General features: G+C 51.8%; 2 protein-coding genes across 2 annotated transcripts; one reads left to right on the top strand and one right to left on the bottom strand.

The window, feature by feature from the left end:
• The first annotated feature begins 84 nt into the window (after positions 1–84).
• On the top strand, positions 85–3035 carry WDR55 (WD repeat domain 55). The gene is made up of 8 exons (XM_030283729.3): positions 85–163; positions 273–424; positions 515–615; positions 671–758; positions 883–1062; positions 1167–1266; positions 1361–1530; positions 1937–3035. Exons 1-8 carry the CDS (start codon positions 143–145, stop codon positions 2259–2261), a joined length of 1137 nt encoding a protein of 378 aa, XP_030139589.2. The 5' UTR covers positions 85–142; the 3' UTR covers positions 2262–3035.
• Positions 3036–4041: 1006 nt separating this feature from the next.
• Positions 4042–7450, bottom strand: DND1 (DND microRNA-mediated repression inhibitor 1). Its single transcript, XM_030284146.2, has 4 exons — positions 7135–7450; positions 5915–6376; positions 4833–5219; positions 4042–4607 (listed from the first exon to the last, which is right to left on the bottom strand). The coding sequence occupies exons 1-4, from the start codon at positions 7361–7363 to the stop codon at positions 4591–4593; spliced, it is 1095 nt and encodes a 364-aa protein (XP_030140006.2). The 5' UTR covers positions 7364–7450; the 3' UTR covers positions 4042–4590.
• Positions 7451–16704: the final 9254 nt, after the last annotated feature.

Here is a 16704-nt window from a genome sequence, read left to right as displayed (position 1 = left end):
TGAAGCTCTAAAGAACAGGAAGCCATGAAGCGGCGGTCAGGACCTGGTGGGACGCGGCCACGGCCACGCGCGGGCGGGGCCGCGCACACAGGGGCGGGGATATGCAAATGAGGGGCATGGCCATGCAAAGCAGCAGCGCGCCATGGCGGCCGCCATGGAGGAGGTGAGCACGCGTGGGGCTGCGGAGCCCCGAGCCGCCGGCCCCGGTCCCACGGCCCCGCTCTCCCCAGGACCCCCAGCAGTCCCCGGTCCCACGGCCCCGCTCTCCCCAGGACCCCCAGCAGTCCCCGGAGCCGGCGCCGCGGGAGCCGCGAGTGCGGGACGCCCCCGAGGACATCTGTCTGGAGGCCACGGCCAACGCCATCGCGCTGCACCCGGCGCGGCCGCTGCTGGCCGCGGGGGACGTGGACGGCGATGTGTACCTGTGAGTGGGGCCGGGGCTGGGGCGGGCGTCCCGGCTCTGGGGCTCCCCGGCTGCCCGCGGGGTCCCAGCCAGCACTCCCGGTGCCGGCAGGTACTCGTACTCCTGCACCGAGGGCGAGAACCGGCAGCTCTGGTCCTCGGGACATCACCTCAAGTCGTGCCGGGACGTGGCGTTCTCCCAGGACGGGCAGAGTGAGTGCGGGGACGTGGGGTGGCACCGGGCGAGGGCACTAACGCGGCTCTCCAGAGCTTTTCACTGTGTCCAAGGATAAGTCCATCCACATTCTGACAGCGGAGGAGGGACGGCTGGAAACACGCTTCCCCAAGGCACACGAGTAAGTCCATGCAGGCGGCTCATTCTGGGCACAAGGGCTGGGCTGTCCCTTCCCTCCCGCGGCAGGACCACACAGCCCTGTGCCTGCTCCGGGAGCCGTGACCGTGGGGCCGGGCTCTCTGCAGATCGGCCCTCAACTGCGTGCTGCCCATCGACCACCACATCTTTGCCACGGGCGACGACGGCGGGGCAGTGAAGGTGTGGGACCTGCGCAGGGGCAGTGCCATCCTGGAGGCACGGCAGCAGGAGGAGTACATCAGTGCCATGGCAGTGGATGGCAACGGCAAGATCCTGCTGACAGCCAGGTACCGGAGGGGCTTCGTGGCCTTGGGGTTGGGCTCCCCATGTCCATTCATGGCTGCAGTGCCCTGTGCCATGTCCCATGCTCACAACGTGTCCCTTCCCACAGTGGTGATGGCACCCTGGGCGTCTTCAACGTGAAGCGACGACGCTTTGAGCTGCTCTCGGAGCCGCAGAACGGCGACCTGACGTCTGTGGTGCTGATGAAGGTTGGCACTGCTCCCCAGCGTGGAGCAGGATCCCACAGCCCCCGTCCTCGCTCCGAGTTTTTGCCTGTGCCTCACTGCCCTCCCTCGTGCCTAGAGGGGGAGGAAGGTGGCGTGTGGCTCCAGCGAAGGCACCATCTACCTCTTCAACTGGGATGGCTTTGGGGCCGCCAGCGACCGCTTTGCGCTCAGGGCAGAGACCATTGACTGCATGGTGCCTGTCACGGACAGCATCGTGTGCGTGGGGTCCCTGGACGGAGTCATCAGGTCAGGGGGTGCGGTGGGGAGGGGTGAGGGGGAATGGAGAGCGATGGGATGGAACGGTGTGGGATCAGGAGGGACCGGGGGGGTGGGATGGGGTAGGAAGGGGAGAAGAGTGGGCTGGAGATGGGGTGGGATGGGGAGAGGGTGAGATAAGAAATTGTGGAGGGTGGGATGGGATGGGATGGGATGGGATGGGATGGGATGGGATGGGATGGGATGGGATGGGATGGGATGGGATGGGATGGGATGGGATGGGATGGGATGGGATGGGATGGGATGGGATGGGATGGGATGGGATGGGATGGGATGGGATGGAGAGGAATGGGATGGGGTGGAAGTACGGGGCTGTGGGACGGGATCAGCCTTGCGAGGGCAGAGGATGTCCCCTCAGCAGCCCGTGCCTGCCCAGGGCGGTGAACGTGCTGCCGAACCGCGTGCTGGGCTGCGTGGGGCAGCACCTGGGCGAGCCCATCGAGCAGCTGGCCCTGGCCCCGGACGGGAGGCTCCTGGCCAGCAGCGGCCACGACCAGAAGGTGAAGTTCTGGGACGTGTCGGCGCTCGGCTCCATGGTGGTCGATGACTACCGGCGGAAGAAGAAGAAGGGCGGGCCGCTGCGCGCCCTCAGCAGCAAGGCGCTGGGCAGCGGGGAGGATTTCTTCGCCGACCTGCGGGACGAGCCCGAGCCGGCGGAGGGCGGGGAGGGAGGCGACAGCGGCGACAGCGACAGCGACTGAGCGGCCCCTCAGCGCGGCCGCCCCGCCCGGCGCGGGGGCGGGGCTCTGCGCGGCCTCTCGCGGGGCGCGGCCAATCAGAGCCGCAGCCCCTGGGAGTGCCCGCCCACGGGGCGTGGCCTCGCTGTAATGGTACCACTGTCGGTGGGCAGGACGCTGGCGTTCTGATTGGCTCCTAGGGCTGCCACTCAAGCTGGGTGTGGGCGCGCTCTTAAAGGGGCCGTGCGTGTCGGAGCGGGTGGGGTCTGGTAGGGGACAGCGGCTGTGGGGGCGGAGGCGGCGGGGGTGGCCCGGACCGGGGGACAGGCTGGGGATGGAGAGGCTGAGGGGCTGCCGAGACATCGCAGGGGGCAGCGGGCAGGCCTTTGGGGTCGGGCGAGAGGGACTGTGCAGGGTCCCTGCCGGCTCTGACACGGGGGGGACAGGGCTGAGCGCTCTGGTCACTGGGTGGGTGAGGGGGTACCCCTGAGGGTCCCTGGGGTGGGCAATGCAGGGATGGGGGCACAGGGCTGGGGGTCCCTGGGGGGCATGCAGTGCTGGGGGTAATGCTGGGGTTTGCTGGTGTATTTGGGGGTCCTTTGGGTTGTTTTGGGATGGGGAGGCAGGGCAGTTCTCAGGAGGGGTGAGGGTGGGGTGACATGGGGTTCTGGGATGCCTGGCCAGGGCAGACAGGTTCATCACTTCCCTGCCTTGCTGTCCCAGCAGATCAATTACCCGTTGTTAATTAATTAAGACTTTAGCTCTGTTAGAAATAAACCCAGTGCCTTTCACTTCCCAGCGCCTTGGTGCTGATGGTCTGGCTCATCCCCATGAGGCAAGGACTCCCGGTGTGTGCTCAGGAGGGACACACAGACTTGCAGGGAGTGCAAGAAAGAACCTAAAGAGTGCAGCCCAAGGTTCTTGGAGGATCTGGGGATCTCCAAAAGGAAGAGGGATGGGACTTGGGTGCTGCCAAAGAGACTTGGTGGGTCCAGCTGTGCATCACAGTGTACCTTGAGCAGGGAGGGGGACAGGGATCCCTCCCAGGCTGGGGATGAGCAGAGTGGGCAGCAGGGCCGGACACTGTGGCCACGGCCCCTGGAGGAGCCCCTGCCCCTGCTGGGGAATGGGGTGGATCTGGTGCAGTTCCACCAGCATTCCTACTCCTGGCTGTGGCTCACATCCCCCAGTGCATTCCCAGCACTGCCTGGGAGCCCTTGGAGCACCACTGCAGCCCCAGGTGCTGTTGGCCCAGGGGTGTGTGCTGCACCTGCGGGGGTGTTACAGGACGTGGCCAGAGACATTCCTGGGGCTGGGGGTGTCTACCCACCATCTATGAAACTCAGAGACACCTGGAGGCCTGGAGAGCATAAAGGGGTGTCCTGGTTTGAAAGACAGGTGTCTGCTAAGGAAGGCAGGAGCCTCCCTTGGAGTGGTTTTTGTCCCTTAGCAACAAAAATGGGGGGAAATTTATAAGACAGAGAAAAACAAAAGGAAAAACCCCAACCTCCAACAAGGTGCTACCAGATATCCCAGAGGACCACCAAGAGACATTGGGGAGGACATCAGGAGGCACCGGGAGGAGCCTGAGGGGTATCAAAAGCTGGTCAGAAAGAGACAAGTGATTAGAAAAGAACAAAGATGGAGGTGTTAGAGAACACTGCTTCCCGCACCAGGCTCTGAAGGCTCCAAATCCCACCCTGTCCATTCCCCTGCCTATCCTGGTGTGTGGGGAGAGCACTGAGATGCACTGGACAGGCAGGGAGCTGAGGATGCAGGAGGAAAAGATGACATGACCCGGCTGGTGCTTTCCAAAACTCTTTAATCCCAAAAGAACAACGTGTGACCAGACCTGCCACTCCTGAGGAATCATTCATGGACAGCTGCCAACTCCACAGCTGCTTCCTCACAACAAACAGGTTGCAGGCACTCCTCTCCCCACACAGCAGCTCCACCAGCCCACAGAACGTCTGTGACCACTGGGCCACGCCCTGTGTGTGGCCTTGTCCTCCCCTAAGGCTCTTCCTCAGGAAACAGGACTGCCAGTGCAGGAATTCCCTCCATCACACTGGCATCCAGTGCTGGCAGCCCTCCCAAGAGCTGCTGCTTCTCCAGGATCTGCCCCTCCAACGCAACACAAACCAGCTTAACAGAAGCCAAACTTGGCAGGAAAGCCAACCCAAAACCAGAACCAACTCAAGAGCTGCCCGGGGACAGGGTGGCTGCCGTGGACAGCAGCCTCGACCTCCAGAGCCAGCTCACAAAACCGATGCAAAGAACTCCAAGGAAAGCTGGAACAGGGTGGGAGCCCAGCAGGGCTCAGGCTCAGTCGTGGCTCCAGCAGAGCAGCTGCCTACTTCAGCTGGCCCCCTGCAGTGGAGAGGGAAGGGTCAGGCTCTGCCCTCACCCCCAAACCCCTCCTCTTGCATCCTGTGCTTCCAAACACAGATGCCACCCTCGGCTCAGAGCTGACAGCGCTTCAGCCCTGCCAGCCAGCCTGGGTCCCTCCCTGCCCCACAAGTGCCACAGCTCCACCCTCCCAGCAGACACTTCCAGACTTTGGGAAAGGCAGGAGCTGGCTGTGCAAGGACTCACCTAACACCTGGAGAACGTGCAGGGCTGCCAGCACCTTGGCCTTCTCGTGCTCGCTCTGGCCCTGCCTGTCTGGTGAGACCCATATGAAGCCATCGATGGGCACGTGGGACCCCGGGATGGCCACCTGGTACCAGAACTGCTGCCAGCCGCTGGGGTTCACCTGGACACACTTGGTCATGAACAGGGGTGTCCTCAGGCGATGCTTCCAGCACAGCATGTTCAGGCACTCCAGCACGTTCTGCAGCGTCAGAGCCAGGGGCACTGCCGGGCTCTCACCTCCCTGCACACAGCTGGAGGATGGCTCCTCCTTACAGAGCTGCAGCTTCTGCTTCAGCTGGGGCTCCAGCCAGTCCACCCTCATCTTTGGTTCCCCGATCCTCAGGTTTCCTAGGAGACAGGAGATGCTCACCTACCCTCCAGCACCATCCTACCCCATCCCATCCTGTCAAGTCCCATCCCATCCTGTCCCGTCCCAGTGATCTCCAGGATTTTAGAGGCAGCTCAAATTTAGGGCCAAGGCGACCAGATACCAAAGCCAAATGCTCCTAAGCTAGGGTAGAAATGGGTACAAACCAAGACTTTAGAGGTCCTGGTCGGATGTCTGGGAATTGTGTCCCATCAGGGCATTGAAGTCAAGGGACAGGGCTCAGAGGGATTGAGCAGCTCCATCAGGAGTGTTTAAGGGACACTGAGGGGTGGGGCTGCTCCACTGGAAAGGTTTAATAACTTGGTTAATGCTCTGAACTGGTGATGCTCCTGCTGTGAGCAGGCAGCTACCTGGAGACCTCCAGCAGCCCCTTCACCCCACCTCCACTAAGACTGCTGGAATTCAGGGCTGCACCAGGGGCAGCTGGCATCCCACAGGACACAGGGATTGGAGACCTCCAGCAGCCCCTTCACCCCACCTCCAGTAAGACTGCTGGAATTCAGGGCTGCACCTGAATTCAGGGCTGCACCAGGGGCAGCTGGCATCCCACAGGACACAGGGATAGAGCAAAGGGTGTCTCAAGGCTGAAGTCACCTTGCAGCCAAGTCTGGAGGTGGGAAGACCAACCCAAGCAGCATCCCTCAGCACCACTGACCTTCCATCAGGGCTTTCTTGGCCAGGGCAGCAGCCTCGTGTGACCTGTACTTCAGCACAGCGAGCTTGCCCGGTTTCTGGGAGGGGCTGGTGTGCAGGGTGACACTGCGGATCCCCTCGGTGACCGTCTGCAGCGTGGCCTCCAGCTCCCGCTGGCTCACCGAGGCGCCCAGGCCGCTGACGACGAGCTCGCGCTTCTGCGTGCTCCAGCACACCACGATGGCGCAGCCCTGGCGCAGCTGGAAGCGGTGGAAGGCGGCGATGGCGCTCTGGGCGTCCTGCCGGGAGCCGTACCTGGCGTAGGCGAAGCCGCGGTTGAGCCCGCTGAAGGTCATCATGAGGCGGAACTCGTAGAGCTTCCCCACGCGCTCGAACAGCGGGATCAGCGTGTTCTCGTAGATGTCCTGCGGCAGCCTGGCGATGTACACCTCGGTGCCGGCCGGCGGCGGGCCGCCCACCCAGCCTGCGGGGACACGGGGAGCACTGTCGGAACTCAAAATGTCCCTCAGACATTTTTGGATGTTCCAGGCCCAGGTCAGAAGCATTTGAGACCCTGGCAGGCAGCTGGAAACAGCTGTGATTTTGGATTTGAACCATGGAATGATTTACCAACCTTGCAGGAAGAACAAGAAGTCACAAAAGTTTAGATATTATAGTAGAAGTAGTCACAAAGTAAAGGGAAGAATTTTTGAGTCCTGTACAGTGAGGTTTTAAGTATTGTACAAGGGTGTTTTGGTTTTGTACATGGGGGTCAGAACAGAAGTTTTAAGATGGAGGGATTTGGGCCTGTCCTATCCTCCCTCTTTCTCCTTCCTTACCTCCATGTTCTTGGTGATGTTGGCACTCACAGATTGGCTTAGAGTAGAAAGGCACCATTTAATATAGGTAATGGGCATTGGGGAAAAACTATAAACATTTAATACATAATGTACCATATAAAAGACAGCAGCAGCCCTGGGCAGGGAGAGAAGCAGCAGTCGGGAGTCAGAGAGGATGTCAGGGTGTGTGTGTGCCTCTGCCTGAGCTGTGAGCAAACCACAGCAGCCCGAGAAGAAAATCTTTTAGATAAGTTGCAATAAACTGCCTTGAGACTGAACAACAAGAGACTTCTGAGCCTTTTTTTGGAAGCATGGGTTGGAGGAGAGATTTTTCCACCACACAGAGCCACCCTGACCTAGGGTGAGCCCCTCCCGGGGTTGTGGCCGAGCTCTCCTGACGTACCTGGGGGCGGCCCACCGTAGCGCCTCTGCCCGTTGATCTGCACCAGCTCGATGCCCGTCTCCTTCTCCCAGGCCAGCAGGGCCATCTTACTGGCCTTGTTGATTCCGTTGCTCCATGTCTGAAGGAGAAGATGGTGGTGATTGTGTGAGCAAAGAGCTTTCAGCTGAAGAGGGTCCCATGGAGAGCCAGACAGAGTAATGACACTCAAACCAACATGGCTGGATGTCATCCTCCTCTACTGCCTAATTTATTAATCTTTTATACCTTTATCATCTTACAAAACACAACAGCTAATTAACATTCATTGGTTAATGTAATATGACTACACAGACAAGTCACTTATTGATTTGCTGTTATACTACAAGTGTCTAATCAGGTTATAGTACGTGACAGTTTTTGTGTTTGTGCAAAGCTTATTGTCTTTTCAAGGATGTCCTAAATGCTTTAAAGTAACTAAAGTAAGTGTGATCTGCAGGCCAGGGTTGTCCAGTTCCTGCAAAGGAATAGCATCTAGGACAGCATGTCCTTGTTCCATGAGAAATTCCTCTACATTCAGCCTCCCAGCTGGGAGCATCCCAACCCCATGAGGGAACTGCAAGATCCACTGCTGGCCAGCATGAGGGGAAAATGAACCCCTCTGCTCTCAGGGAACCTGAGGAGCCTCCCAACACTCCCATCCCAAGGACTGTCCAAGTCTGCTCCATGTGACACAAAGTCCAGCAACTCTGTTTAAAGTGAAAGACAGTGGGTTACATTGAATGTTGGGAAGAAAATAATCCCTGTGAAGGTGGTGAGGCCCTGGCTCCAGCTGCCCAGGGAAGCTGTGGCTGCCCCTGGATCCTTGGAAGTGTTCAAGGCCAGGTTGGATGGGGCTTGGAACAACCTGGGATAGTGGAAGGTTGCCTCCCAGTACAGAAGAGATAATATTAAAGAGAAACAAGAACTGACAACTGAACTGGAAAGCAGGAAAGCAGCTGAGTTATTATTACTGTTCTTGAAAATAGAACAGCTGCAGAGACAGTTACAGAAGGACAGAAAGAAAAACAAAAGTTGAAGGAAAAAGTTTAGCTAATGTGGAGCTTATGTGGGCTCCAAGTACTCCTGAAATTGTGCAGATTAGAAAATTAACTGCACCTCCTGAAGATTGGCCAAATCCTTGGCCTTGTTACAAAACTAGATGAAATTAGAATAGACACAGCCTTTAATGAACAATTGTCCAGGAGTGCTACTGAAATTTTAGAACACGGGGAAATCCTCACCTGTGCAACACTAATTGCATGCATTTTTGGTACCACTACAAAATTCACTCCATCCCACGTCAGTAATACAGGTGAGATGTGGGATGGTGTTATTTTCATGGTGATTCCAAAAATTCTACGTGTAATGTCGGACTAATTGACCATTCCCAAGAACTAGGATTTACAGGTTGTCCACTGAGAAAACGGAGGTGGAAAGAATTATATAATCAAGCATTATTTTAAAGAATTCTAAACATTGCAATTCTCCTCCCCCGGGGCAAAGGTGAAAGAAACCCCTTCCTAAAGTTATTAAAAAAATTAAAAGCTGTATAATTTGTAACAGGAGCAGCACACTCCAGGATCCTGTCACAGGATGGAGTTTTACCGAGCACGGCACCTAAATGTAATTTGCTTCAAACTGGTCCTGACCAACGGTACCTTCATTAAGTAGCTTGACTGCATTTCAGTAGACAGAACAGAGATATTCTGAAAGGGAAAAGGAACTTTTATCTCTAGTCTGAGCAGTGAAAGGAGCTCACAGTTTCCATAAAAGTAGGTACAATGGGCCAAAAGGGCAGAATTCAATAGGTTTTCCATACCCCATATTACCGCAGTCCAACGGAAACACAGAATGTGCTAATGTCCTATTGAAAAACAGCCCGAAGCCACACAAGACTGAGGGGGATACTCAGGGTAAATAATCGCTGTGGCCTGCGGGTGCATTTTATGGAAACCCTGAATGAGGAGCTCCACCTTCCATTCAAGGGGAAGTCTGGCAGCTTTACAGTCAGGACAATGTGTTACGGTAAAAGTAACACAAAACAGTGCCTGCGATCAACTGAACATCGGGGCACACTCACTCGGGAATCTATGGATAGCAGAGCTACAAAAAAGTACAAAATAGAATCAGTGCACCGTGGCTTTCCCCTGCTTTTAATGGGATAATAACCTGTCCGGGCAAACCCCGACGAGACTTGTATTATTTCACTTTTTCAGAAAATGATACTGGAAATGACGCCAGCATGTCTCCACTGAAAATCGGGTTATCCATTGAAGGGCTGCTTGTTCGCCTCACAGATGGAATCTGCACCAGAATGAACCAGACTAAACACATAAATCACCAAACCTGACCCACCGGATGGAAACCTTCACCGTCTCCATCTCTAATGGTCACAGTGCTAATGGCTGAAACCATGCTTAAGCCTGAATGCATTTCAATGGCCATTGCTAATGAATAAGCCATAATTGTACAAATTTAGGAGCTCAGCCTAACAACATGCATTTGGCAGAGGGAAATATAACCGTAATATGTGAAGCACAACTTTTAACCAAAAAGAGGGAAGTTTATTCACTCAACTTCCAATATTGACACAAAATATGAAAGGGAAGTTTTGGTGGAGATATAATGTATCCACAGCTGTAAGTGAGTAATGCATACTGGCACAACAAAAACTAATTTAAACCTCACAATGCGTTCCACTACTTCCCGGGCTCCTGGGAAATCTTATCTTCACAAATTATTAAAATTGGACGCTATGCCGTCAAATACACCAGCCAAAACAAGCGCTATTTAATCCTTCATGTTCCTCGGAGAAGTGGAATTATCAATGCAGGTTAATATCTCTGCCATTAAATGCTATTTCTACCTAGTCCCTGTGCACGGTGGTCGGCAGGGTGGCACGGCCAAAACCTCCAAAACCATCGTGGGGAGAGTCAGAGCTGTCCTGGGGACAGAATTGGCAGGACTAAGAACCACGGGCACTGGAGTCCTAGCAAACAAAATAAACTCAGTAACAAGTGATTTATACTAACTGAAAGATCCGTTTCGACCTTCTTTGTCAGCATTACGAAGCGGCCAATGGCCCCTACCAGATACCTCAACGGGAAAGTATCTAGAGAAAAAAATAGCGATAAATAGTGATAAAAGATCACCAGTAAAGAGTGAACACTATCAGGTGGTGGCACCTCTCCACCTCCAAGGGGTTACATCTTTCATAAAAACTAAAATCCAACTTCGCCGAAAGCGGGGATCCGCACTGGGGAAACACGTGCTCAAAGCGGATAAAAGACCAGCTCCATTCCCTCCTCGGAGCCTCATGGCCGGCCCGTGGCTCCCGCGATGGGTCCCGGCTCAGGAACCGGGCTGTGTGGAGAGGCAGGACCCGGCTCTCCTCGCACAGCCCCCGGTGCTAACGGGGCTCAGACCCCGGGCTGCGGCGGCTCGGTGGGGCCGGGCCGGGAGCGGCGCTGGCTGCGCTCCCCGGCGGGCCCGGGGCTCGGATCCCCGCGGGGAGCGGGCCCGGGGCGAGCCCCGGCCCCAGCCCCAGCCCCAGCCCCGGCCCCGGCAGCGCTCACCTTGTGCTCCATCGCCGCCGCTCCCGCCGCGCCTTTCCCGCCGTTCGTTCTGCGCGTCCCGGCGGTGCGGGCCGGGGCAGGACGGAGCCAGCACCGCCCCGCGCTCCGCTCCACCCCGGATGGACCCCCGGCACCACCCGCCCCGGCGGGGTCTGGCCTTGCTTCACCTTGCCATCTGCTGCCTCTCTTTCTTGTACTTGTCCGCCTGTACGCAGGGGAAGGCAAAGAGTTGCTGTAAGAGGGACAGCAGCACCGCCAAAGTCTACTAACAGAGGCGTCAAGGTTGGACGAGACCTTCAAGACCACCTATTCCACCCATCAGTGTAATTAGACGCCAGATAACAGCGTCCCGAAAAGATTTGCCGGGTTTGAACCGATTCGTGCTTGCAGACCTGGAGGGCTTCGTGCTGCTTTTTCCAATACCTGCTAACAAAGGCAGATTTTGGGGGATCAGAAACATCTACTGAAAGAAATCCTTCAAACAATGTCCGATGCACAGGAGAGTGCATTGGCCTAAATCTCCACTGCGTTATGAAGTGGGAGAGGCTGAGGTGCTCACGGTTATTGTCTGTGCAGGCAGCCGTGCTCGCTGCTGCCGGGGCCGGGCTCAGAAAGGTCCAACATTTTAGCAACGTGGCTATTTGTGCAGTGTTGCTATAAAATGTAACTAGGCTTCTTAATATTTTGAGTAGAAAAATGTCTGATTTTTCCAAAGAGTTACTAACTCGTTCCCACCTCTAGCTTTCCGGGATGCATCTCAGCAAGCCAGTGTTGCCACTAGATGGCAAAATGAGACTGAATCTTCTCTCCTACACAATCTCAAATTTTGTTTGTTGGCTGGAGATAAAAGAGAAAAACATTAATATATTTTTATCCGTTTTAATCCTCTGCCATTTGTCTGGGAAACAGCAGTTGCAGGTATTCAGTATGTGAATGGGAAGGTGTACTGTGTGATCGAGGTGATATCTACTCTGCTGCTACTCTAATCCACAGCTCAGAGAAGAGCCCTGACAGATCAGGACTGCTCCAATGAATCAGTACTTTTGACCTGTGCTGGCCCTCCTTCATAATGAGCCAGGGGATAAAAGGAATTGTCTTACACCCACGTATAGTACAGTGCATGTGTACAGTTTAAAATATCTTCAAAATGCTTCTTTATAAGAAAGAAAAGCTTCTTATTAATGTTATTTCGAAGATAAAAATGAAAAGTTGAAAAGCATGGGGTGTTCAACAATTCAGCTCCTTGGAAACTCTAAGGCAGTCATAGAGAGGAACATAAAGATTGAAAACAAAACTAACATTAAAACCAAAACTATACCCAGGATGATGTTGGCTAGCAGCAGCTTTTTTTTTTTTCTCCGTGTCACACGTGTATTTTCTGGTCTGTGAAATTTACTCTTGAAAACTTTCAGGATTGACAAAATCTTTTCCCGAGAAGGTCTGAAATGAGTATATGTTAGTGGGAAAGCTGTAGAAGCTTTGTTTTTCACAGCATTGCAAAATCACAAATGCTTTTCTTGTTGGTCAACAAGCTATTGAAATATGTAGAGAATTGGAAATCTGTTAGGATCCGAATCCAGTTCTGAGTTTGTGAATGGACAGGAACATTGGAACTGCAACAATGACCAAAATCCCACATTGGCAACCAGTTTACAATATAAACTCTGCAAGTTTCTATAGAATTGAAGCTACAAAGTAGCTTTGATTAGGTTGGAAAACAACTGCCTGACTGAATAAATAGATATTGCTTAGAAACAATGTCAGAGCCAATATGCTGCTTTATGGGTGTCAATAGTTCATTTGATTAAAGTAGCAAAATGGGTTGAGTTAATCATCATATCTTTAGCTGTCAGAATATACCAAAACCCAAAAGAAGGCCAAGCACATAGAAAGGCTATCATGGAAGCACTGAATGAGAATTCCTCAGGCTTCAGCTGCACCCAGGGCCAGCAGCTCCCACAGACTCTGGTTTCCAGTCGAGCTGGGAGTTCCCCAGCACAGCCCAATCCTGCAGGGCTGGGGTGGGGTGGGAGCCAGAGAAGGAGCTGGGATGGCAAAAGGGAGCTGGGCTGGTGGAAAAAAGCCCTGGGGGTAACTGGAGCCTTGCAGAGCCCAGGTGGAAAGGGTTTGAGCAGTTAGCCCAGACTAAAGGGCGTGTGTTTAACATGCTTCATCTTTACCTTAAGCTCCAATGTCTCCATCAAACTGGTGACCTCAGGTACAAAACTGGTGTTCACTGGCAGTTCTGTCCATGGAAGGCACTGTTAGTTCAGGAGGGTCATGTCCAAAGCAGAACAGTTCCAGGTGTCCTTTTGGCCCCTTCTGTGTCACAGGACAGCTGACCCTGCTTGGCAGCTCCTGAACTGAGCTACTGAGCTGCACTGAGCAGCCCAAACACTGGAGCAGCGTTCTTCAGTCCCCAGTTCCTCCTCCTCAAGATTGCAGCAGCTTTTCTTGTTAGCAGAGCCCTTCACAGCTCATGGGAACAACTGACTGCTATTGTCACAAAGTTTATCTTCTTTTTTCCTTCCCTCATCTCCAGCTTCCCTTTCTCAGACTTAGCAAGCATTTTTTTTTCAGTCTTTCCTTGACAGACAGCTCTGTTGAGGTCCCCTAAGTGTTCTCTGCATTTGTTTGCAGCATTTCTGGACAAACCAGACACATAATGCCACTTATGACCCAAACAGAGTGGAATAAACATATTCCTGAGCAAACTGCTCTTGCTAGAATATTTCTAAGTATTTGCCTTATTTTTTACAGGACTTTAGTAGATACTTGATTATCTTTGATTTCTGGATAGAATCCAGCTGCACTCTACAGTGGCTGTATTTTAGGATTTCAGGCCTTTTGGAATTGCCTAAACTCCATCTTGACACCTGCTCAGAGTAACACAATTCACTGACAAGGGAAAAGATACTTCTTCAAGTATGCATGTTTTGTTTCCATCCAGGAAAATCTTTGCTGAGGATTGAGTTCCTACAGAGAACACTTTTTTTTTCATTTGCTTTCTGTGAAATTGGATTTGAAGCCAGTGTCAGACAGTTTTATTCAAGCCATACATTCCAGAGGCAGGGAGGTTGGTTAGCATTTACCTCAGCTGCTGTTCCCAGGGTCCATCTCTGGCACTGGCAGTCACCAGTGTGGGGCTGGCTGGGGAGGAAGCCTGGAAGTTCCATTCCTACAAATTACTTTTTCAAATTGGCCTAGGTGTGAATATGAATATCCTGATACTTTCCCCAGGGGGAGTTTAACTTACACCTGAGCCAGGTGTGTAAGGGAGGACATTGATGTGGTAAAAAGCATTATTCCACCCCACAGGGTCTGCTTCTCTTACCTCCCTTACCTGGCTCTGAGCCCAGCTCGTTGCTAAGCAAAGGTCAGTTTGTTGTGCTCATCCTCCCAAGGTGGGTGATGAAAATATCTGAAATCACAGAAAATATCTGAACCCCCTCAGCACCAGGGTTGTTCTTATGATCAGAGATTTGTCCACCACACATCCAAAACCTCTCCTTCCCTTTGGTCTGGGCCCAGCAAAGCACCAAATGAACGCTGACACTTCAGTCTCTCACAGTTACAGGTGGGTAATACAGCCTGGGCACTGGGCATGCCATGTTAAAGGGCAGCTATAGGATGTCTAGGATAAACAATTCCGGGGTAAAAGGAAGAATCTACCCCAGTCTTTTAAAAACAAATGTGGGCAGGACAAAAGGAAACCACTTCATAAAGATCCACTTTGCTTTGGGAGTGAGATGAACGTGAAGATGAAATTCTCACAAGGTTTAACCTTTTTGTTTTGTTTGGCTCTAGGGATATGGACACATAACCTGAGTTACTCTAGAAAAATAAACCCTTCTGAAAGTGGTTCAAAGCCCTTGACTCCACTTAAAACAGGGACAGAAGACAACTAGAGAGAGGTGAGAGAAAATGGAAAATGTTGTTGCACTTTGAAGGCAGCAGAATGTTGGCAGTGTGAATTTCCCCCCTGTGTTGCCTAAAATGGTTTGAGTCTCACATTTTCAAACATCAGTCAGCAGACCATCACTGCATCAGAAAGAATTTACCATTGGCAGCTGTTACTGAGGGGACACTTTTTTGGTGTGAAGGTTGTGTCACTGCAGGCTATAAAATGCCTATGAAACACTTAGTTCTTTAAAAAGAGGGCAAAAAAATCTTAATAAAAAGATATGCTCCCGATAATAGCAGTAAAGTCAGTGTTCCTTAGCTTTTGAAAATCCAAGAGCTTAAAATCCATCTCATGAGATTGCCAGCTGCTGTAGGAGTATATCTGAAAATTAAAATAAAGAAAATACAAAGTGGTGTTTCCTCAGCAAGCCTTACTGAGGCACCACATCTGATGTGCTTATGATGTTACAAAAGAAGCTGTAGAGAAAGACAGAGCTCACATTTGTGTGCAGCTGGGTTTTGCAAGAAATGCATGAAATCTGCACATAGCTGTGATGCACTCAGTGCCACAGACAGGATGCAAGCAAATAATAATAGATACATGTGTTAGAATTTCTGTCTTAGCTGCTGTTGGTGCTGGGAGATTGCCTTCAGAGGTAACTGCTTTCCTCCTTTCTCAGCATCAGAATAAATGGTGCTGTAATTCTCCTATAACACCACCAGCATAAATTTTGACCAGACTAATTAGTTTCATATTAGTACAAATAAGGAGTAACACAATTGCAATTAGATCTGCTACACTGGGTTTGGGATAGAAACCAGATTAGAAGGTAATGAGACACATCTGAGAATAAGCAATTAGGAATTTAACACAGGTTTCTCCCTTTCTCACTGCTTGTTTCCCTGTGAATCCATGGCTGTGATGGGATGTCTGAGGTGCAGTTATGTAACCTCCCCTTTACCACTGCTGACAATGCACCAGCAAAGCAACTTTTCCTTTGGGGATTCTTTGGCACCAGCTCCTTCAGCCCTATTTCATCCTCAGACCTAGAGGTGATAATATTTCTGTGATATTGTCAGGACATGCCTCAGATGATTCACAGAGGTAATTTCAAGTAAGAACCCAGAAAACACAGCTGTAGCATGTATTTGATAAATGCTGCTCTGCTTAGAACAGCTCTGACAGCAGTTTAATTCCTGAGCATTTTAAATACCATGCTGCCATCATTTACCAGAATTTCTCCAGAAAAAAAGTAAGCTACTCTAAATCAGACTCTGAACTTCAAAAGGAAAACTCTTACAGTGAAGACTGGTAGGTTTGATCTCAAATACATGCACTTGTGTGCAACACACCTGCAGACATGAGGTTAGGAGGCCGTCAGTGACTGGAGGCAAGAGGGATACATTTCATTTCTACATTTCATTTCTCCATAAAATGAAGAGGAAATTTCCTCCCCAGTGCTTCAGAACTATACACCTATTCTTACCAGTCCAGGAAGCTCAGAAATTTTGTGCAGTTTAATGGAGGAGTGAGCCCAAAGATTCACGGCAGCACAGCACAGGTTCCATAAGAAGAAAAGGGAGAATGGACATGCTGGCTCTTTTTGAAAAAGACACACTTGGAATTACTCTATGTAATCTCAGCAAAGGCACCTACTGATAGGAGGGTGCCTGAATTGGTTGTGCAGGACAGATGAAAACTTATCACGTCCCTGTGGTAATAACAGGGTTTTGTGGGTTCATTTTCAGATACAAAATCCTCATAAGAAGTAGCCAAAAAATGAACTATTGATACAATGGCAACATAATAATTTTTCATCTAAACTTGTACATTTTTTAGTTTCACATTAGTTTCACATTTAGCTTTACATTTTTGAGTGATTCTTTATTTGAAGGGATATTGACTGTAATTCCATCATTAATTCATTATTTCCTCATTATGTGCAGCTCTGACATCTGACAATAACCTTTAATTGTACAAAGAAGGATATTTCAGGTACTGAGGTAAATTAAAGCAGTTTCTCTTAAGTGAATATTTTCTTCTTAGGGGGGGCCTTACCAGAAGAGTAACCCA

Source organism: Taeniopygia guttata, chromosome 13 (genome assembly GCF_048771995.1).
Source record: "Taeniopygia guttata chromosome 13, bTaeGut7.mat, whole genome shotgun sequence".
Lineage (NCBI taxonomy): Eukaryota > Metazoa > Chordata > Aves > Passeriformes > Estrildidae > Taeniopygia > Taeniopygia guttata.
Note: the sequence above shows the minus strand (reverse complement) of the source record. Positions and strands in the feature narration are given on the sequence as shown.